Genomic DNA, 23,825 nt, shown 5'->3' on the forward strand with positions numbered 1-23,825 from the left:
AAGCAATTCCCTCTTCAAACCCATCTTAAGTAGGTCCCATCTCAAACCCAGCTTAAACAATTCCCTTCTCAAACCCAACTTGCCCAGAGCTCCTGGTTCATCCCTGTGAAGAGTTTTCCATATTATTCACCCCCAAACTACAAACTCTGCAGCACCTAAACCAGCCCTATAATTGCTGGGAATTTTGGCAAATCCAGAGTGCAGGCTCACGTCTCCCTTAGGAATAACTTACTGTGGCACCAAGGTGTGACTGTCTCTGTTAATGAGATGGGAGTGTGGCAGCTGGAACAATTTCTGGATGCCTTGGGAAGCCTTCACCAGGAAGCTGGAAGAGTTACCCTGCTGCTGGCTAATTCCAATGGGTGGTACTGGTCAGTGAGAGTGGAATTCTCCAGGAATTCCATGTGTTAAGGGAAAGGTCTTTTGCCATCACTCGTTTTTTTGAAACTGCAACACCAATTTTGCTGAGCTGCTTCAGAGGGGGATGCCCCCATAGCATGGGAACTGCTGCTCCAGTGGTTCCATCTGATCAAGCAAAGAGCTTGTCTGGGAAAAGGAAATATTTGGCAGCTGCAGGGACTGGTGTCACCGCTCCTGCCACATGGAACAGATCCCAGCTGCACGGAACAGCCATTCCCTGCTCCCATTGCTGCCTTCTGTGTCACCCAACCTTCACATCCACCTCCACAACCCAAAAGGTGTAAAATTCCCTATATCTGGATATAAACAAATGGTTCTTTCTCCTCACCAATTTCCCAAATTGCCACAAGTCCCTGGTAGTTTTTCTCCACACAGAATTTTGCTCCTGCAGTTGTTGTCATTCCTATAAAATACCAGCCTAAGGAAGAGCTGGCACACGAAACTCAGCCCTGGTCAGGACACAGGACAGCCTGCCCTGAGCTATAAATAGGGCTGTCAATAGGGTCACTTTCCTTGCACTATAAATAAGAATTTTATAAATAGTGTTCCTCTGCTAATTGCAGAGTGTTAATAGAACCTCTGGTGTAGATTAACCGCAGCTTCATCAGTTTAAATTTAACTCGTACTTCCTTACTATTTCAAGGGCATTGGATACTGGGGAAAAGGCACAGGAGACAAGGAAAGGCACAGTCTGGAAAATGATCAGGAATGGGTGACTTGAATTATTTGGGGGTTTTTAACTCTTACAGTGCAAACCAGAAATATCTGTTGCAAAAGGATAAAAATAAAAAAGCATAAATGACTTGTTGCTTTTTATTTCCCTGAATGAATGCTTGCTAAATTATCTAATTCTTAAAAGTATAAAGATTATTAAAATATTATTTTGCTAAATAATCGAATTCTTCTTCCTCTCTTTGCCCCAAGGCACGAGAAGGAAGGGTGGGTGTTTCATCTACCAGGCTGGGAAAGGAACTCTCAGGTGTTCCCCACCTGTGTTCAATGGACAGACCGTGGGTTTTGCAATTAATAATCAATAAACAGAAATCAGAACTGGGATTTCTGAAGGGATTCCCCAGCTCAGCCTTTACGGAATACTGGATTTCCAGGAATGGAGGCCTGTGAGAGAGCTCAACACAAACCACTTGTGTCACAGCAGGGTTGAGGGGATGGAGATCAGCCCTACCAGAGCACGGAATCCTCTCTCTCACCAGAACCCAAGGAGGGCTCCAGAGCCACTTCCAGGGATCCACAGGGATCATAGATCCAGCTCCTGGACCTGCCCAGACACCCCAACAATATCCACACTGCTCTGGAAGCTCCTGGCCCACAGGTGGGTCCCACATACTTCAAAAATCCAATGGATTAATTTTCCTTTCTAACATTTGCAATTTTTTCTTATTTTTCCCATAGCTTTTGGCTCCCTCCTGCAGGTTCCTTGGAGTTCCTGCACTGGGGGAGGCAGGGAAAAGTCAATCCCTATCCACCCTCACTATGGGTTTCACAGATCCGTACCACATTCCCATGGAAGGTATGTCCATGCCTTTTGCTGGTCTGTGCCAGTGCTTCACAACCAGAAAACCCCCCCAGGGGTCGTGTTCCATTTTTATGTCATTTTATGTCATTTTTGAATCTCATTCCCAGTAACTGCAGAGAGCAGCTGGATTTGCAGCACTGGGGCATCCAGGCCTGTTTTTTTCTGGATTAAACCCCCCTAATTCCCTCAAGCTTCCTGTACAAATCATTATTTTACTCTCCTGACCTCCTGTATCTCCTCTGAGCCACAGAGCTCCCAGCAGGGCTGTGTCCTTCTCCCAAGGATTCTCCATCCCCCCATGGACTGGGATAACACCTTGCTCCAACATTTGCCAGGAGCTGATGCCTTTCATGCCGTGAACTCCGTGTGTGTCCCACTGTAACACCCACATCCCTTCCCACAGTAATTCCAGCTCCTCCTTCATTTCCATTTGGTCTCTCTGAGATTCTAATTGTCACCATTGAGTTTTGCCTGGTTGATTTAGGGGCACTTTCCCTCAAGTGGAAATTCATCAAGGATGCATCTGTGACTTTATCACCCCAAATTAAGAGGCCTCTCTGGAGAAGATGACCCAAGGCTCTTGTTAAGCTCTGGAAAAGGTTTACATTGGAGTTCCCCCCAGCCCCAGGCAGAAGGAGGGACTTACTCTCTGTCTATGACCAGACAAGTGACCGCTTCAGCTGCGATGACGTTGGCTGTCCTGACATCCTCCCTGCAAGAAAAAACACATTTCTTCAGTTATTTCCATGCCAACCTTCTGACTTCCAATGTACAGGCTTCTTCAAGCACTCTGAGAATAAATTTCTGGCTTTCACAGCTTTTCCCTGATGTTTTCATCATCCATATAGTTAATAAAAGACTAGAATTCCAAGAATATCAATTTAATTCATTTTAATCAGGTTGATTTGTTGTTCCAGTGTTTCAGAGTCTGCGCTGCATTTTCTGGGTTCACTTTATCCCAATTCCCTCCAGCCTTTCCATGTTCCAAGGCTAAGTGGATCACAGGCAAAAGAGACCTTCCCTCTTCTAAACACACCTCATTCACTGAGGCTGGAACACCACTCTGCGTTTCCATTGAAGCAGAAAATGAGATTTACAGGTGCTCTTAGGAATAGAAATCCCCTTTTAAAGACTGGAGGTATTAAAGCAGGAATATGGTTAAAGAAGGGTGATGCACGTGCACTCTCCCTCTGAGGTCATCATTCATTTACTTTAATTGCTTTGGAGCTCTCTTCATGTTCATATCTTTGAAACAGAGCAAGCAGAAGTACAAGGGAAGAACATTAATATTCCAGCCTGTGCTGGAATGCTGACTCTATTAGGAGTGGAATTAAGTGTGTATTAGTGCTAATTTACCCCACTGATAAACCACATTGTGCTAATTTAAAGCAAAGGAGAAAGCAGCCGTGGAATAGCAGTGGATAATTATCGCTCTTAACTCCTAAAATGTGGGTAAATACAGAGAGGATAAGGAAAGACAATATTGAATTCCTCATTAAGTGGCTTAGCCACCTTTTGCCAATATACTGATCCACTAAAACGAGAATTCAAACTTGGCGGTGTCCACTAATTCCAGGTAAAACTCAACACACTGGTCCCATTATGCCAGAAGCCACAAAAAGACATTTATCCCTTTAAATGTATGGATCAGAGACGTGATTATTGTTACTGTTTTATGTTTAGATGATTACAGAGCAGGAAAATACAATACAATCAGCGGCCTCAGTTCAAACATTTTCAATAAAATCTGAAATGAGACATTCAAATGCACAAGGGACCGTGGTGGTTTCTGCTGTCTTGTCCTTCATCCATCCTTTTCTAGAAGGTGACTTTGGCCAGCAGCAGCACAGGGAAGTGCAGGAATCCGTGGCGCTCAAGGCAAATGAAACCTTGGAAGTGCACGGCATGAAAAACTCCACGTGCAAGGCATTAAGTGGAAAAGAAATTACTAGGAGGGGATTGAAGGCAAGAGCAACTACCAGCAAGTGCTCAGCATTAAACGAGAGAGTAACTCCTACAAGTAAGTGGCATTAAACACAATAAATCATTACTACAAGTCCAAGAGTAATTCCTAGCAGTGTGCAGCATGAAATGAAATGTTTACCGCTAGTAAGTGCACAGGACTACTCGCAGAAGGAATTACTACAAGTGCATGGCATTAATTGCACCAAGTAATTGCTACACGTGAACTGCACCAAACACAAGAGGAATTGCTGCAAGGGCACAGCATTAAGTGTAATAATTACTACAAGTGCAAAGCATTAAACCCAGAAGTTACTACTAGTAAATGCACAGCGTTGAAGGTAAAAGTAACTACTACAAGTGCAAGGCATTAAATGCAGAAGTTACTACAAGTAAATGCACGGCATTAAATGCAACAAGTAACCACGGTATTGAATGAAAAACAACAAGTGCAAAACACTAAAAACAAAGGTAATTACTCCCAGTAATTACTCCCAGTGAGCAGCATTAAATGGAACACTAATTACAAGCAAATACATGAAAGAACTAATTACTAGCAGTGCAAGATATTAAATGCAGAGGTTGCTCTCAGCAAGTGCACAGCTTTAAAGGCGAAAGTAACTATTACCAGTGCAACAAGGAATTGTGACAAGTGCAAAGTAATTACTGCATTAAATGCAAGAGACAATTAATTACTGCAAGTGCATTAAATACAAGTAATTATTTTAACAGCACTGAACGCACAGGCTGCTATTAGAAGAGCAATGTGCAAAAGACAACTTATTAACAAATAATTAATTAATTAATTCCCAGCAGTGCCCACCACCCGCCGTGGCCCCAGGGAGGAGGAGAGAGCACTGACTCGGACACTCCCTGGCCTTCATCCCCCTCATCCTCGCAGCTGCTTCCCGAAAAGGCGCACTCCTCATCTGTGGAATCTCCCCCGCTCTCCGAGCGCTCCATGGCCGCGGCCGCTCCAGCATTTCCCCTGGACGCTCCTGATCCCGTCCAGCTCTGTCTCTGTGCTCTGTGTCCCCCCCGGTATTTTGCAGCTCCCCCAGCTCAGAGCTCGGCACCTGCAGAAAGGTCACAGCTGCTGCGGGGGCTCTCGGCCGCGGAAATCCAAGAGGGGAGGATTTGGGAGCCCTCAGGAGATCCTTGGCTGTGCACAAGGGCCAAAAACCCCATCAGGAGACCTCGTGTGCCCTCTGCAGCTCCTTAACCCCACGGTGGAATTAGGTGGTAATGATATCCACATTCCTAAACGTTCCCAGGCGTGTCAGCACACCACTGGAAACACGAGGCCGTTGTTTCAGGGGTGAAATGCATAGATCTGTTTTTCTGCTTGCAATTTACAGCCCACGTCACCACATTGGGAAGTTACAACAATTTTGCTTCTGACAAGCTGTCAACAACTTCATTTAAGAAGAGATAAGTTCATACTTCAGCTTCTGTTCCATGGCTTTACCTCAGGCTTCCATAATTTGCCCTAAATGTAAAAATATCTCAGGTGATTCCTGTTGTTTTGCTTTTTTTACCTTCCTACATCCTCAGACTGCTTGAAGTCCTGCCCCAACACCTGCTCCCATAGTTCCCACTGCTCCTCATCCCCTGGATGGGGACTCCACCCAATGTTTGACAGCCCTTCCTGTAAAGGAATTTTTCCCAATATCCAACCTAAACCTCTTCCGGTGCAATCTGAGGCCGTTTCCCCTTGTCCTGTCCCTGTTCCCTGGCAGCAGAGCCCGACCCCCCCGGCTGCCCCCTCCTGTCAGGGACTTGTGCAGAGCCACAAGGTCCCCCCTGAGCCTCCTTTGCTCCAGGCTGCTGGAATCTCAGCAGCAGCTCCTGGGAGTTTTTTTACTTTTAGAACTTGAGTGCAGCAAAGACAGAGCAGAATTTCCTTGACCAACAGAGCCTTGAAAGGCCCGAGGCCTCGGCTTCATAAATATTCCAGTCAATTATCACAAAGGGCTCCTTTTCTTTTGTAAATCTTGTTGTACAACCCTTGGCAGGGCTTAAACCTTTCGGCTGGAGCCTCTGGGAACAGAAATATATTTTAGGAGCAGTCAGTAAATGCTAACGAGATGCTCACAAGGCATAAGACAGAGTATTAGGGGGAGCTGGTACATTTTCTATTTGGAGAGTTGTACGTTTTGCTTATATTAAGTAAAAAAATCGATAAAATAGTATTTTTAAAGCTGAACGAGCTGAACTGTTGTTCTCTAAGAAACGTTTTGTTTTCCCAATATGCCTAAAGCTTAAATCACACGGGGTTTTTGCTACATGTCCTCAAACTGGGGTACCTTGGAGTCAAATCCCTCCTGCTGTATTTCATTCCCTTTTAGGAGGTGAGATTTTAATGCCTGAGGGGATTTTTAGAAGATTCTTTATGAAATGCCTTTTCCAGCACAGCTTTTTCCAGTGGCACCTTTTATTAGTTTCACATTAAAACCTATCAAAGCTGAGTGGAGCGCGCTGTGTTTATTCATGCCAGCGATGGGCTTTTATATCGAAGCCAAAGGCAAACGGGCGCTGGCTTCTCAGGAGGATGAAGTGTTGGGGATCCAGACTTTGGTCTATGAGGGGGGGCTTCCCCCATGGAAATCAGGCACATCCAGGTGACTGATGCAGACATGGACCACAGAATTCCTTAAGTTTGGAGAAGAACTCCAAGGTCATCAAGTCCAGTCTTTGACTGATCCCCATTTTGTCAACTCCTTCCTTGGGAGGGTGGGCAGGCCCTGGCACAGATTCCCAGCTGGGGCTGCCCCTGGATCCCTGGCAGTGTCCAAGGCCAGGCTGGACATTGGGAGAACTCTGGGACAGTGGAAGGTGTCCCTGCCCATGGCAGGGGTGACACTGGGTGGGCTTGGGGTCCCTTCCAGCCCAGACCATTCTGTGACCCCATGGACACAGCCACATCCAGCTGTTTCCTGATGTTCACCATTTCCTTCCCTAAAAACGAGGATAAAACCCTGTTTCTTGTCTCAAGAAACTGGAGAACCTCAAAGGACCACCCAGAGCAGGTGGGTCAGTGCCTGGTCCTTGGTGGCCTCTCTGCAGAACCTGCTGCTGCCTGGGAGAGGCCCTGGCAGAAATCCCCTGTCCTGTGGGACCTCAGGAGATGAGTGCTGAGATCATTTGGGAATGGCGCTAATGAGGGTTTGCAGAGCAGAGCCAGAAATAAAAAATGAGCTCTTCCCTGGTGGGTTTGAAATGATGCCACAGCACTATCCAGAGGTTTCTAATTTGCTGCTGTTCCCATCCTTTAATGCATTTTCCCCCCTTCCAGGACTGTACACTTGGCCTGGTTACAATATTCGTATTAATAAGGTTGAATTAAGGCATTTAGGACAAGACACATCAGAAAAGAGAAAAAAAGGGGGAAAATCAGTTATTAGCTTGAATTTAGTGATAACAGCTCAAACCCAGCATCTCTATCCCCACTTTAATCTTACTGGGTATTTTCTGATTACACTGTGACTTTCAGGTGGGAGATAAAACTCACCTTTATTGGGTATTCTGAGGAGCGGTACCCAAATTTGGTGACCTCCTATCCTTTACAAAGAGGGATTTGCCTACCTGGAGACTTAAAAATGTTTTTTTAAAGTTTTGGTTACCTTTTATTTGTAACCATTTCTCTAACTTCACTTGCATCTTGGCCTACATTTGCAGCAGGGCGAGATGCAACAACCACCTGCCTGTTCTTGATTTGGAAAAAATGAATCAATAATGAAGGTTTTATGGGCCAAAACCAAACTAAATCTCATGGTTAAAGGGCTTGCCCTGAGAATCCTATCCAAGAAATCCAACTGGAATGGAAAGAAATGAATTCCTGGCCTGGGTAGGGGTGACCTGGAGGAAATTCTGGTGCTGGGACTACAACAGTAGTTGTTAGGAGAGCCGTTCAGGGTTGTCACCCAGCAGATTCCCAGGAGGAAAGGGATGGATCCCCATTCCCAGGTTCATCTCCCACTGATGGTGCCATGTTGATGGATGGTGCTACTGCTTTGAACATCCCAAAAAAATGTATTTGTGGCAGTGACCTTGACTCCTCCACCTCTTTTGTGCTGTGGAGCAGCTTCTCTCCTGGTGGACGTGTCCCACCCTGCCATGAAGGATTTCCCTGCTCTGAGGACACCCTTTAGGTGATTTGATAGGGGTTTGATATGGCAGGTGCTGCTGAACACCTGAATGTGAAGGTGGAAGAGTCAGCACTCAGCACTGGGAAGGCACAATAAAAAAACCTCAGTAATTATTACACCCGTAACTTCAAGCCCTGATGACCCTCCAAGGAACCTTGTCTTCCTTTTATCATTTTTATGAGGCAAGCAGGTATTTAAGAACAAATTGTGATGAATCTGAGGCCGTTCAGCACAGGAAGGACTCACAGCACTAAAAGTGAGGAGCAAAAGTTAGTCCATGCTCCTCCTCCATGGGAGGGTCTGCCCTAAACCACTTCCAGTGTTAAAATAGGTAATAACTTATGGAAATTTGATTAGGGATTAAAAGGGTTTTTGTAAAATAAAATGCCTGTCCAAAGAGGAAATACAATTCAAAGCTTAAATAAAACATATATGGAAAAAAAGCCCAGACATGAGGCTGAATTACAGCCCTGGATTTTGAAAACGGCACTGGAATAGTCTGGGAAAGTCACCTGGAAATCAAGAATTGCATTTTCCTAATAAATGTTCTGATATTAATATTCCCATGGGTCTTTCAGGCTTGGCAGAAAGTAGCACTGCGTGTCCTTGGGATGTCAGTGTCTCCATGGGAATCAAATTCCTCTTCAATTAGTTTTCTAAAAAAAGGGGAATTTTGATGCATTCAGGACAGAGTGAAGTTTTAGATAAAAGTTTCTGTCTTCTGGGAGTATTAACATTCCAAATGTGTGTTTCAAGGAAGGATCCCACTGTTGAGGTGCCCAAGGCCAGGTTGGACACAGCCTTGGAGCAGCCTGGGACAGTGGGAGGTGTCCCTGCCCATGGCGGGGGTGGCACTGGATGGGCTTTGAGGTCCTTTCCAGCCCAAGCCAGTCTGGGATCGTTTGATGTTCCCTGTATATAATATATATAAAAACAATAACTATTTATCTCCTGGCAAATAGCACTTTGCAGATCCACAACTCACAGGTAACAAACCACCGGGGAACACAATTCCCTGTGGCTCTGAAGTGCTGCTTGTTGGTGATGAGCCAGGAGCCAAAGTCGGACATTTCCAGGAGCCAGGAGTGCCGAGGGAAGGTGGCCAATGGATTTGGGATGTCTGCCCAAACACCTGTGACAAGCAGCACCCTCAGCTCAGTTTCCACCCAGGTGTTCACGCTGCCAAGTGCTAAACAGCCCCTCCTGAAACACGTGCCCGCAGCCAGGAGGCTCCATTTCCCAAATCCCACGTTTGCAAAACACAAATTCCACCCTCTGCTAATTCCACTTCGTTTTTCTGACTCCTTCAGGCAAACACAGGGATTGGCAGTGCTGGGGTGGGAACGCTTGGAAGTCAGGGAATCCTGGAATGGTTTGTGCTGGGAGGGGCACTAAGGATCAGTCCACTCCACCCCTGCCCTGGCAGGGACACCTCCCACTGTCCCAGGCTGCTCCAAGCCCCAATGTCCAGCCTGGCCTTGGGCACTGCCAGGGATCCAGGGGCAGCCCCAGCTGCTCTGGGCACCCTGTGCCAGGGCCTGCCCACCCTGCCAGGGAACAATTCCTTCCCAATATCCCATCCATCCCTGCCCTCTGGCACTGGGAAGCCATTCCCTGTGTCCTGTCCCTCCATGCCTTGTCCCCAGTCCCTCTCCAGCTCTCCTGGAGCCCCTTTAGGTCCTGGAAGGCATTCTGAGCTCTCTCTGGAGCCTTCTCCTCTCCGGTGCCTGAGGGCTGCCATCTGTCACAGCCCTGGCTCTGCCTTTTCTCTGGGCAAACTCCATTTGTGCCACCCCTTGGGGAATCCACCTGCCTGGGAAGGGAATTCCAATGAAATCCAAGAGCTGCCACAACACACTGAGGATATACACTGCAGGCATTCCCACGGAAATCCTTATTGGTGGTGACTTTCAAGGCTGAAAGAGATGATTATCTCATCCCTTATCCTTTGCTTCCAAGTCCTGCATGGAATCTGGTTTAAAGCCCTGTAACTGCACCCAGCCCACCACAGCTGGATCTGCCAGCATCAGGAGAAGCGAGGAATGACGGAAGTGTTGGAAAAGCCCTCTAGGATCACTGAGCCCAACCAGCCACCCAGCAGTGCCCAGTCCTCCCCTCAACCCCGACCCCACACATGCACAGCTTGAATCCCTGCAGGGAGCCACTGCATCCCACCTGTGTTTCCCACTGCTGACATGGGGACAACGCTCAGAAATCCCTGTCTGCTGATGGAAAAAGCATTCTCAGTGGGCCCAGCATTCCCATTCCTCCCAGGAATCCCTCAATGATGTTGATATCATTTACTACGGTGTTTCCAGCAGCCGAGACAGGCAGGGAAGAGCAAACACAGCCATAGGAATGTTCTATGGGAACTAAAACTGGTATTTGTAGGTGAACTGTGGCTTAAGTTTAGTCTGAAGTGAGAGATGAACCCAAATCCGAGTGACACAACGCTGACACTGGGATGGTAAAACCTCCTTGCCTGCCAAACCCATTAATGATTCAACCTAATTACTCGTGTAATTTATTCAGAATTATTGTAATGAACCAGAGTCTCACTAGTCCATAATTAATGGTATTCCCCAAGTGAAACAACCCAGGGCTATGAAATGACCACTTTTTCATTAAAGTGAAATCAAACCCTGCCACACCCCATCCATTGCTGTTTTAATCAGCCAGTGGGCGACAAGAGCATCTTTAAGATATATTAAATGTTAATTATGCCATTCAAGGACAATTCAATTAAACCTTGAACGAATCAGAAGAGTTCTAGAAACCAGAGCTTTGCAGACCTACCCTCCCTAAGGAACTTATCTGCCAGCCTCGATCAGATAATTCAGAGCCAGGCAAAGCCAAAAACCCAGGAAACTGGCACAGATAAAGAGGAAAATGCTTATCTGCATTATTTTCCTCAAAAAAGAAGAACAGCAACAGAAGAATTCAACAGCCAGAGCCACATTAAATGGTCCTTGGCCCATTTTCTCCATGAAGGGCTCAGCAGCGGTGCTTTAATATTTTTTAATAAATCACCAAAGAGGGAATGAGAAGACCTCCAAGACCATTGATCAACTGACCCCCACCTGGTCAACTCCTTCCCTGGGAGGGTGGGCAGGCCCTGGCACAGGGTGCCCAGAGCAGCTGGGGCTGCCCCTGGATCCCTGGCAGTGCCCAAGGCCAGGCTGGACACTGGGGCTGGGAGCAGCCTGGGACAGTGGGAGGTGTCCCTGCCCATGGCAGGGGTGGCACTGGATGATCCTTAATGGCCCTTCCACCCCAAACTGTTGTGGGATTTGAAGCAATCAAGTCCCTTTTCCCATGGCTGCCTCACCCCTCTCCAAGCCCTGGGCACTGATAGCAACGAGCTGGATGGAAGATGTGGATCCCCCAAACTGTGAAGTGATCCAATGCTTCTCACACAGGGACACAGGGTCATTGTCCCCTTGCGAAATCAAAGCTCCTGGCAATTAAAATCCCTCCCTTCCACCCTCTTACTATCCTTCACTTGGAATCTCCACATAGGAAAAGCACCTGCTGCAGCCAGAAAAGGAGAAATAAGGCTACAACTCCAATCATTTATCACAGGCCTTTCATCAAGAGTTTCCCAATGATAAAACCTTTCCTAAATGAGCCTGCATCCCTTGGAGATGTCCTGATTAGGGAGCCTTATCCATAAAATATCCAACGTTGCTCAAGGACATGCTGGGGGTGAGTTGAAAATCTGAATTTTTCCTCATTTTTTTGTAGCAGCAGGACAATAAACCAACAGCATGAAAGGCTCTGACTTTCCCAGCATTCCAAAGAGTTTCAGCTCTCCCAAGTTCCCCAGGTGGAGGGATCTCTCCCAAACTGCCAAATTATTGATTATTAATTATTTATTATTTCTCCAAGTCCCTAAGAGCCCGTCCAGAAAGGACACATGATGGAAGATTAAAAAAAAATAGAATGTGATACCTATGGATTAATCCTTTCCTCTTGTGGACACCCCCAAATCCATGGAGATTGGCTATATTCCCATTTTCCTGACAAGAAAGACCAGGCTCAAGAGCTTTTTGAAGCAAGTGGTGGCAATAATCCCTGTTAAATGCCAGATTCCTTAGCTTAAATTACTTCTCTTGGGATTTATTCCCCCCAGAATTTTTTCAAAGCTGCTTCAAGTTGTCATTTAGGAGGTTTAGCTTGGACATGATGAAAACTTCAGGAAAACTTGGAGCAGTGCAATAGGTGATGCCCCATCCTTGGAGAGTTTTAAGATTAGAGAATGATGACTCTGCTCCAGGAGTTGGGACATCCCTGCTTGCAGCAGGAGGTCAGAGCAGGGACCTTTGGAGCTCTTTTTTGGCCAATATTCAGCTGATTTTTCTCTATTTCCTGCTCACAATTCCCCACTACCTCTGGCAAATCCAACTCATTTTTAAATGTCCCAAACTAAAAACCACAGTCCCGATTCCAGGTCACGTGAAGAACAAGAACCGAACACCTCTTGGTGCCACCTGAGCTTTCCTTCAGGCAGATTTATCCCAGAAAGCTTGAGGAGAGCACTGGGAGAATTTCAGATGCCAATTCCAGATGCAAGACAGGAGAGAAAACTCCAGCTGGAGCCATCCTGACAAGCCCTGGATTGACCTGTGGGAATGGGAGATGTTGGAAATACCCAGCTTCAGAAAAGAACAATATTGGCTTTCAAATTCCATCTCCCTTTGTGGAGTCTCCTGGAGGACATTTCAAAGTGTCCAAGGTCAGGATGTTAAAATCCCGGGAAGGCTTCACCAGCAGTGGGGAGCTGGGATCATGTCCGGGTTGTTTGATGTGAGATGTACTCTGCAGCTTCTGCACGAAGGCTTGGATGCCATGGCTGCAAAATCCTCCAGCCTCTTTATGTCCTGACGCATTCCCTCTGCTCCACTGCACTCCCAGGTATTCCCAGCAAGTTTTACCTTGCCTACCTCCTGTCCTTTCAGCACAGAGAAGATGCTCCTGGCCGATTCTGCAGCCAAGGATGTGGAGGAGCCGGTTCCACAAAAGAGCTGAGTCCCTTCAGTCTATAAAAGCATCTCCCTGTCCAGGAATTTCACATCCCTTTCTCTCTCCCTGAATTAATTTCCTTTAAGTTTTCCCACTGGGAAAAATTTTTTCCCACCCACTCAGCTGTAGAAGGCTAAAGATGGTTTGGAAGGCTTCAATCCAGGACCAGAAGCTCATTAATTAGGAAGGAATTGTTCCCTGGGAGGGTGGGCAGGCCCTGGCACAGGGTGCCCAGAGCAGCTGGGGCTGCCCCTGGATCCCTGGCAGTGTCCAAGGCCAGGTTGGACATTGGGGCTTGGAGCAGCCTGGGACAGTGGGAGGTGTCCCTGCCCAGGGCACAGGATGGAATGAGCTGATCCTTAATGCCCCTTCCAACCCAAACCATTCCGGGATTCTGCTATTCCCTGTCACCATCTTGGCCCCAGAACGGTGCAGAAGTCATATTTTAACACAATTATTCTTTTGTAAATTCCCCTAACCTTTTATATCTAAAATTCTACTACAGAATGAGAAAATAAACCAGCACCTGGGACAAGTGCTGAGTAACCTCCTGTCAGAGTCATTTTCATCTTTATAAGATCGTGGCTTATAGAAAACTCTAAAATGCTCCAGCTTCTACTCAACTCTACAGCGGCCAACATTTCATTCCATTACAGCCCGACTGCGGACACAGTGGAATTCAGCAGGTGCCTTAAGGACGTGTCGTTTGGAGCTTTAGACTTTGGGAATCAAGGACTGGATTTTACAAACCCAGGGGCTGAGGGGAAAAAAAATTAAATATAACAGAATTTTGATGAATTTAAATCTCTGGCAGCCCCTTCAGCAGCCGGAGTGAAATTGCTTCATTAGGGAAGTTCTGCCACATAACCCTAAACCACTTTTTCAGCCTGAGCAAACCCGAGATTAAATTGAGATGAAGCTGGCCCACAGCTTTAGTAGTTTTAAATGAGCTTTTCCCTTTTTTTTATTGAACATAAACACAGCTAAACCTCTGAAAATGTCTGTTCCACCCAAGGCATGCAGCTCAACGATTCCCATCGCTCCTGTTGGATTTGGGACCATCCGTGGTGAAATTTCCAGAAGCATCACTGACACTTTGCTTCAAACAGCAAGAGCCTGCAGAGACCTCGGTGACAAACAACAATTTAAAGAAATAAATCCGGGAAATATAATTACTGTCAGCAAATCAGCACTTTCTAGGGGGTCTCAAAGCCTGGGCAGCTCTGTGGGAATTCCTCCCGGGCTCAGGAGCATCAGGAAAAAGCTCCAAGATATTCCAAGAGCAGTAAGTGGGTGTTGGATGCCAGAATCACCAGTGGAAAGGTTCCATGGGGGCAGGTCATGGAGGAAAAGAAGAAGAGTTGGGGTTTGAGGCAGGAGAACTGAGGAGTTCTCCTCAAAACTCCACACACTGTCTCACACAGCTGGCACAGCCGGAGATGTTTCCCCTCTTAAATTCCCTGGGATGGGAAGCTTGAGCCTCCAGTGGAGTTTTGGAGAATCAGTGACATCGTGGTTCAGCCTAACAAAACCTGAGTGGGTTGTGAAGCCCTAAGGGGAGCACTCCTAAATAAACCCCAGCCCTCTGTGTTCAGCAAAGAGGGACCCTGGGTCTCACCCACACAGACCTCACAACAAAAACCAGGCTCTCCTAAGAGCAAAACCATCCCAAAAGCCCAGCTCTGGGAGCCAAACCCAAAGGGAAGCCCAGCTCCTCACACCACCCCCAGCACTGTCACGGGAGCGCTGCCCCTGCCAAGAGCCACGCTCAGGCGGTGCCCTCGCCTACATTAACACTCACATTTGGGTGGTGATAACACAGTTTATGGCTTTTAAATGTTACCCTGCTCAGGGTGGGTATTCCCAGGCAGCTTTGCTGCTCTCCAAGATCCCCGTGGTCAGGCTGGCCCTGTGACTTTGGAGTCACAGTGACACCGCACGGGGACAGGGACAGGCTGGGACAACAGGAATCTGCTGGAATGCACTGAGGAATGAAAAGCTTTAGTGTATCCTTTGTATTGACAGCCAGGGCAACTCAAAGTGAGCTCAGAGGCTGCCACTGAACGTGGAACTCTTGGAGCCTGATCTGCCATCAGCAGCTTAAACAGCCCCTGTGCCAAGGCTGGACCTGGGTAAAAGATCTCATCTCAGATTGGATCTTCAGTCTCAGACTGAAAACTGATGTTAATAATCATTAAATTCAAAGCAGGGGACTGGTAGAGAGGTGGCTGCCAGGAAATAGGAATTAATACAGGACAGGGATAGTGCTCAGCCTATGGAACTCTGGGTGTTCATGGAGGGAGGATGAGGAGAACAGCAAACATAAATAAATCAGGATTATTCCTGCGTTGTTCCCAGGCTGGTATCACTGACTGAGTCCCCGCCAGGGCCTAAAGGGGCTCCAGGGAGAGCTGGAGAGGGACTGGGGACAAGGGATGGGGGGACCAGATGAGGGGAATGGGTTCACACTGACAGAGGGGAACTTTAGATGGGATATTGGGAAGGAATTGTTCCCTGGCAGGGTGGGCAGGCCCTGGCACAGGGTGCCCAGAGCAGCTGGGGCTGCCCCTGGATCCCTGGCAGTGCCCAAGGCCAGGTTGGACATTGGGGCTTGGAGCAGCCTGGGACAGTGGGAGGTGTCCCTGCCCATGGCAGGGGTGGCACTGGATGGGCTTTGAGGCCACCACTGCCCCATGTCCCCAAGTGCCACCTCCACACATCCTTTAAATGCCTCCAGGAATGCTGATCCCACCACTGCCCTGGGTGCCTGTCCCAATGCTTGACAGCATTTTGGTGGAGAAATTTTCCTTGATATCCAACCTAAACCTCCCCTGGTGCAAGCTGAGGCCATTTCCTTTGGTCCCTTTGTGTTTAAATTACAGCAGGCAAAATGCAAGCCAGGAACTGATACTACTCTGTATTTCAGAGGTGGAATTACTTTAATATGGCTCTAACAAAGAACATTTGATTATTTGTAAAGCACAGGCCTGAACATTTCATTATGATGGTGCCTCATAATGATCACCAAATGAGTTGGCCCTGCATCCCAATTCCAGTTTACTGTGCAGAAAACTCCCTCAATTTTCTACAATTTATAAATGACAGGAATTTTAAATGGAGCTCCAAGCCTGACACACAGACCCAGATCCATCCTGGGTAGCAAAGGAGATTTGACCACGGTGCTGTAGTAAATTTAGCTATACATTTATGCTGGTATCCCATTTTTTGCTCTCTTTCCCCCTCTTTGATTCCATCTTGTTGTAAACCTACTCTGAGGGTTTGCTAACATGGATTATCTAGTCTACATCCCAGGAATTAATTCCTACTCCTGCATCCCCCATAGGCATCTTCACTTGTTTGAGGTGTTTTTTTTTTTTCTTTAAAGGAAGTCAAGAGAATTAAAATTCACTGCTGCATTCCTCAGTTCCACTTAATCCTTACAAACATGAACAGAGCTGGCGGGAGTATTTTGATGGAAGCATTTTCCCAGGAAAAATGTGTGATTTCCTCACTGGACCTGTGGTACAAGGATTTTTCTCTCCTCTCATTAAAAATACATTTATAGCCGAGCATGGATTTTTTTCCCCAACTAGAAACATTTGCCATAAACCATCATTTTGACACAAGCATCCTCATTTTGAAATTCTAGGATAAAACCTTTGGATCCAATAGTTGTTGATGGTTATTATTGACAGCAAGGTGTTGCTACAGGAAAAAAATTAGGTTGGAATTCTTTTTTTTCCCCATTGTTTCCTTCTTTTTCTTTCGCACAACACAGGAATTGCCTGCAAAAAAATCATGAGAAGAGGGGAAAAGGGAAGAGTTTGGAGCCTTGAGCCCTGCCAGGTTGTTTTACAGCCTCCAGATGGGAAAAGCAAAGCGCAGTTCCAGGGTTTTGCTCTTTTCAGGAAGCAAGAACCAGATCTGACCCCTGGAATCTCTTCCGTCACCACCCACTCCACTCATCCTGCTCCAAACAGGAAAATAAATCCCCCAAATTGTGCTATTTAAAAATTTTATAGATGAAAACCATATTCTTTGATGTGAACAGTGCTCCAGCAGCTTTTGTAGCTAATAAATAGCAATAATATTTATTATTCCCTAAGCATCCCCTATTTCCATAATTTTTTTTTTCAGGCTCTGAACGAACACAGAGGGAAAAAGACGTTGGAAAAATCCTTGGAGATGTTCACTGCAGCAAAAGCAAAGATGATGGTAACCATAAACCTTCCGTAGTGCTGCTTTCCCCCAAACCCCTGGAATTCTGCCTTCCTCCATCTGGCACACTCTGCTTGCCCAACATTAGATCTGTATTTTTATTATTTCCATGTTTTTTAACCCAGCAGGAGGAATACTGTGCCTGCTCTTTAGACAACATCTTCAAAGGGGAAAAAAAATAAACAATTGGAGTTCCCAGGCTATGATTCAGTCGGAGCAAAGCAAGGAGAAGTCGTAAGCTGTGATTTTCTAAACCAACAACTGTTGTCTTTAAGACTCCAAACCACTTGATTATTCACTAACTACATTTGAGTCATCAAGTTTGCTCTGAGTGTAACTTCCCCACACAAATGAATGTCATTTATGCCCTCTTTGTGAGAAGAAGAGTAGGACAATTTTGATTTTAGACTCCTAGGAAGGTTTGGGTTGGAAGGGACCTTATCTCCTAAGGGCTCTTTTTCCCTGAGGGAGATTTTGGGTCGATACAAAGATTTTAAAGACAGATTTTAAAAGGCTGAGAGAGCTGGGATTGTTCAGCCTGGAGAACGGAAGCTTTGGGGTGGCCTCAGTGTGGCCTTGCAGTGCCTGGAGAGGACGACAGGGAAGATGGAGAGAGACTTTGGAGAAGGGATGGAGGGACAGGACACAGGGAATGGCTTAAAACAGACAGAGGGGAAATTCAGGTGAGATATTGGGAAGGAATTGTTCCCTGGCAGGGTGGGCAGGCCCTGGCACAGGGTGCCCAGAGCAGCTGGGGCTGCCCCTGGATCCCTGGCAGTGTCCAAGGCCAGGCTGGACACTGGGGCTGGGAGCAGCCTGGGACAGTGGGAGGTGTCCCTGCCCATGGCAGGGGTGGAATTTTGAATCTTTAAGATCCCTTCCCACTCAAACCACTCCATGATTCTGACATTTTTCTTTTTCTCTGAGACAATAAATGAAAAGAAGGTGAATTTCTGTGCACCAGCCTTTCACTCCCGACCATCCCTATCCCTTCAGTGCCAGAGGTGTTTCGCTGAGGATCTGTTTGATGTCCCCAGGCTGGGGAAATACAAAGGGACCTCTCCAGCAGGTGCTGATGAGGCACAACATCCTGCAGCCCTGGCGTTCTCTGCTCTTGCCTACGTACAAAATCATTTGTTTGTCCCTCTTCACCTCCTGTTTACTGTCCCTCACTGGAGCAGGTTTGGTTCAGCCCTATTAGAAATCAAGCTGCACCTCACTGGAGTGCCCTGGAAGTGCAGGAATTTGTACTCAAGGTCTGGGACCATGGGGAAAATCGAGCCCCTGCACCCCACTGTGAACTGGAGTGCCCTGGAAGTGCAGGAATTTGTGCTCCAGCTGTGGAACAATGGTGAAAATTGAACCCCTGCACACCATTGCCAACTCGAGTGCCCTGGATATCCAGGAATTTGTACTCAAGGTGTGGGACAATGGGGAAATAGAGCCCCAAGGCATCAGCTCAGCCCTGCCAGAGGCTGTAAAGCGATCCAATCCTCGATCCTTGGCACGCAGAGCCCTGGTGGGCAGGAACTGTGCATTCCCTCTCCCTGCTGTGTCACTTCGCTCCCAAAGAAACCCTATCCAAGCCTGGAAGTGTAAATTTTTTGTGGAGAAACTGCACAGATTGTTGGGGAGGGTCAGCAGCACCGCCTGACTAAGGTGGTCTCAGCTCTCTGCCCAAAAATTAGGAAAAAACCTTAGCTGATGAACGGAGCTGTTTGTCAGAGCGCAGAATTTCACTGCAGGTGCTGAGCTCCAGATCCAAACCTTTATAGAAATAGAATGCTTTATGTACATAGTATTTATAGGGAAATATATTACAATACTTTTAAGACACAGCATTTTTTCTATAAAAAGTGTGATTCTCATTAAAAGAAAAAGTAGGGCTGAGTTCAGAGGATCGCAGAATGGTTTGAGTTGGAAGGGATTTTATAGATCATGTACTTCCAACCGCCTTGCCATGGGCAGGGACACCTCCCAGAGATCTTCACAAGTCACTAAATATGCCAGAAAATGTAAAGATAGTAGAGAAAAATTGGCTTCGCCCAGCTTGTTGCCACATGTATGATCTCAGACAACAGAGTCTAAAAATCAATAAGTCAACTGCACATCTGAGAACTCGGAGGCGTCGCCTCAAGCAGCAGATGGCTCATCAAAAAAAACCCCAAAAAAGCCCCATGAAAAGCCCCAGCCTTCTGTGGCAATTAGTGCCACGCTTGAAAGCGTGCAGGAGCAAAAGGAGAAGGGCAGTTTTAAACTGCTTGAGGATATTGAACCCAGCAAGGATGATAAATGATTAAAGCTGAGCAGCTCTGGTTCAGGGTGGTGGTCAGCAATGAATTCTGGGTGCTGGAAGTGCCAGGTTGGATGGAGCTTGGGTAGGATCCATTCTGTGTTGTGATTTTAGGCAGGAAGAGGCAATAATATCAATTCATTCCTGTGGGGAAAGCTTCAAATAAACTGCACCTCAGGGGCCCCAGTGCAGTGCTCCCAAGCAGGGTCTCGTGAGAGCCACCACATCTTGCTCTGCCCTCCGGTCCTTTCCAGCTCATTCCCTCACATATTGGCAAAAAATGGGCAGAGAGGGAAGGCCCAGAATCATGGAAATCAGCTCAGAATTCCTGAATGGTTTGGGTTGGAACCTTGAAGCACATCCTGACACGTGCAGGGACACCTTCCACAAACCAGGGTGCTCCAAGCCTCAGACGCTTCCAGGCCATGCCAGGATTCTGCTTTCTGGGGATTCCAGCACTTCCCTGGGCACTCTGTTCCAATGATTTACAACCCTTTGGGTAAAGGAATTCTTCCTGATGTTCAGCCTGAACCTCGCCTGGCCCTTTCCGCTTCTCCTGTTGCTTGGTACCTGGGAGAAGGGCCTGACTTGGAGGAAGGGAAGCAAATACATCACGCTTGGAATATTGGAATTAAACAAACCACAAAGGGCCTGATAGAAATTCCATAATTTTGCAATCATAAACCCCCTCCCATCTGTGCTTGAGCCGAGGGCTTTGAGGCCAGGCCACCCCAACAACAGCCTGGGCACGGCAGGGCCACATTTTCCACCATTTCATTGAATTCCTGCCATGGGGTGCCCTCAGGAGATCCATCAGCTCCACAGCCCAGCTGCCACCTCTCCAAGGCAAGGCTGGATCCCTGCAGGAAGAGCTCCAGCCCCGAGGGGAGCAGATGGTGACACCAGCCCAGGGTCACTCTGCCCCCTCACTTGGCAGCTGTCCCAGCTTTGGAGCTCTTGCCCTCCAAAGCCTCTGGGAGGGTTTTGTTTCAGGGAATTGCTGACAGCTTTCCCAAAGCCTGGAAAAGCTTCCTGCACCTCAGGGCGGTGGATCCAAACCCATCAGGCCTGGCTCCCTGGCAGAGAAAGGGAAATAAAGGCTGAAAAGTCTTCTGAAATCACTCAGTGCTTGCAAGAAGTGTGAAAAGCAGCTGAGATAATGGATGACAAAAATTCCAGCCGGTCCTTGGAGACCGTGTGTCGGATCCACAGTCCCTGGGACACACAGAGGGTGCAGGTGTTGGGGAAAGGGCAAAACCATCCCGGATTTATGGAAAAACCCCCATTATTTAGCAACAGGCAAAAAATGCTTCTCACTTAGCCAGAGTTATAAGGTTGGGTTTATTTGTTCTCTCTGGGCTGTTTTTATTCATTTTGCTGCCTACCAACACTGGAAGCACTCCTTCAGTTTTATGGTGGCCTCTGCACCATGGCTGCATCTCCATCTCCAGGGGGCGCCTGGCTGGAAAACTGCATTATCCTGCACTATCCTGGACTGTATTCCTACCCCGTGGCCGCTTTTAGCTCCCTCTTCTACTTCTCCAAACTGGGCTGGAATGGGAATAGGGAATGTCTCTGCATTGTGACCAAGGAATCGCATCATGCCAAGAGGAGTCACCCCAGGAGGGACCCTTTCCTCAGTGTCCTTCCACCCCACAGCCCCTTTTTCCAGCCCTTTCCCATCACAAATTCCATCTGCTTTCCTACACTGGAATTTTGCTGCTTCCCAGGCCCTTCCCCAACACTTTTTGGTGGTTGGATGCCTGTTCCCCAAACACAGGGATCGCAACAGAAGGAACTGTGGTTCTCCCTGGAGAAACAGGAATTAAAATGGTATTTTCCTATAGGATAAAAGTATCTTTTATTCATATAAATCTCTCTGGAAATCTCACCCTGAGATGAAACTCCTGCCACATGTACACTTGTGCGTCTGCCTCTGTGTCCCAGAGTGATAAATATTTCCAATCCTCCATTCCACTCTCCTTTCCCTGGAAAATTCAGGACAATGAGGTTCATCGGGCAGCAGGAGGGAAAGTTTTAGTGGGAGCAGGGGATGGCAAGGAAGGTGTCTGATGAAAATGGAATATAACCCTTACTATTCCTGGGAAGTTCAGTCCAAGGACATCAGAAAAGGATTCTGCCCACAAAAGCTGCAGAGGGGAAGGGGAAGGGGAAGGGGAAGGGGAAGGGGAAGGGGAAGGAGGAGGAGGAGGAGGAGGAGGAGAAGGGGAAGGGGAAGGAGAAGGGGAAGGAGGAGGAGAAGGAGAAGGAGAAGGAGAAGGAGAAGGAGAAGGAGAAGGAGAAGGAGAAGGAGGAGGAGAAGAAGGAGAAGAAGGAGAAGAAGGAGAAGAAGGAGAAGAAGGAGAAGAAGGAGAAGAAGGAGAAGAAGGAGAAGGACTCCTTTCCAGGACAGCCAAGAAACCTGAAAAAAGCTGGAGAAGGCAAGACAGGAGAGAGCAGGGCAGCAAGATGGGGCACACCAAAGGCTTCCAGGTTTTGGTTCTGAGGTTTTCAAAGAAACACTGGGTGATTCAGTTATTCCCTGGGAAAAGGAGCAATGGAAAGGTCAGGTCAGTCCAGCAGTGGCATCACTGAAGGACACAGAAGGAAAGTGGGAGTTAGAGCAGGGAGAAGAGCAGCAGGAGTGGGGTGATCCCAGCACCTCTTGCAGAGTTAATAGAGATCTAATAAAAACCAATTAATTCTGGAGTCTGACTCAAGAAAAACACCTCTATAAAAAAAAGAAACAAAGTCCTACTTTTATTGATGTCTCCCTCTCAGGCTCTTAAAAAGCTTTTGGCATTAAATTCAGCTCCGACATTAATTTCTGACTGAACAGAGCTCTGACAGCACCAGCTACAATCCTGATTGGAATATTCCTGATTTAATATTTCCCATGTGCATTCCCATGCTTTTCTGGTCACTGATGTCAACATCCATCACAGCAACTCCCATTGTTCCAGGAGGGAAATACGGTATCAGGTTTCTGGAATGGTCAGCACACAGATTGGCCCCTGACACTCATACCCATAGCCATGGATATGATTTTACTGTTCCAGGAAATTAGCAAGGCACAAATCATGCCGCAGGGATGAGGGGCAGCTAGAGGAGAGCTGATTTCTCTAACTTAGTGAAAATAACTTCCAGAGGTGGGGACGTAAATGGGAAATAGCACAAAATTTCTTGGAAGTAGTTGTGTTGTCCCATGAGGGACAGCTACCACCATTCTCATTTTCAGACCATCAAGAATGTAACAAAAAATCAGATATAAATCGGTCCCAACAGCTCAGATATCACTGCTGGGGTCATCAGGGCACAGCACCTCCTGCGCAACCCAAAGACCACAATTCCTTCTTCCCCCTACACACCACAAACACATTTTGCAAAGAATCAATCAAAAAATGTGTATTTTAGTCTTTATGAGAAGCAGGATGAGCGGAGGGCACTCTTTGCCTGGGGCTCTCGGTATCAAACAGGAGCTTCCTCCAGCAGTTCCATCCATGAGCTGACCTGCCACGACCCTGATGGAGGGACAGCTTCCCAAATTCCCACACCTTTTCCATATGCCATGCCTTAAAATAATTCACACCAGTCACAGGATGGCTCAGGCTGCAGGGAGCACAGAGGGCACCTGGTGGCACCTCCCAGCTCCAGCAGGGCCATCGCGGAGCACAGGCCCAGCACTGTGTGCACACAGCTCTGCAACAGCCCCAGGGAGGAGAGCCCAGAGCCTCTGTGGCCAATGTGCTCAGGGCTGGGCACTGCCCAGGGCAGCAGTTCTGCCTCCTGGGCAGGGCAATTGCTGGGCTCAGGCCCTGCCCGGTGCTCTGGTGCCATTGCTGGGCCCCGGAGCAGAGCCCGGGCCCTGCCCTGAGCCCTCCCTGCAGCCAGGGACAGCCAGGGCTGAGGGCCCCTCTCAGCTGGGGCTCCTCTCGAGGCTGAGCAGCCCCGGCTCCCTCAGCCTGTGCTGGGCACGGAGATGCTCCAGGCCCTTCCTCAGCTGCGCAGCCTCCGCCGGCCCCGCTCCAGGAGCTCCCTGGCCCTGCTGTGCTGAGGAGCCAGGGCTGGACACAGCACTCCAGAGGTGCCTCCAGGGCTGCCCCGAGGGGCAGGATCCCTCCCTGCCCTGCTGGGAATGCTCTTCTGTCCTGCTGCCCCCAGGATCCCATTGGCCTCCTTGGCCCCAGGACACTCTGCAGGCTCAGGGACAGCTCGGTGTCCCCCAGGA

The 23,825-nt window shown here is 47.8% G+C and overlaps 1 protein-coding gene across 3 annotated transcripts in view; it reads right to left on the bottom strand.

Annotated features, from left to right (window-relative positions):
• Positions 1 to 23,825, bottom strand: part of PRKG1 (protein kinase cGMP-dependent 1) — a 372,819-nt gene that overhangs the window by 61,634 nt on the left and 287,360 nt on the right. For all 3 annotated transcript variants that reach the window (XM_042021848.1, XM_042021837.1, XM_042021855.1), the window contains exon 8: positions 2,601 to 2,666. In XM_042021848.1, coding sequence (XP_041877782.1) covers positions 2,601 to 2,666 — 66 coding nt within the window. The remainder of the gene's footprint in view (positions 1 to 2,600; positions 2,667 to 23,825) is intronic.

Source organism: Corvus kubaryi, unplaced genomic scaffold (genome assembly GCF_017639235.1).
Source record: "Corvus kubaryi isolate FWS band 111438036 unplaced genomic scaffold, C.kubaryi_AGA036_p1.0 126, whole genome shotgun sequence".
NCBI classification, from domain to species: domain Eukaryota; kingdom Metazoa; phylum Chordata; class Aves; order Passeriformes; family Corvidae; genus Corvus; species Corvus kubaryi.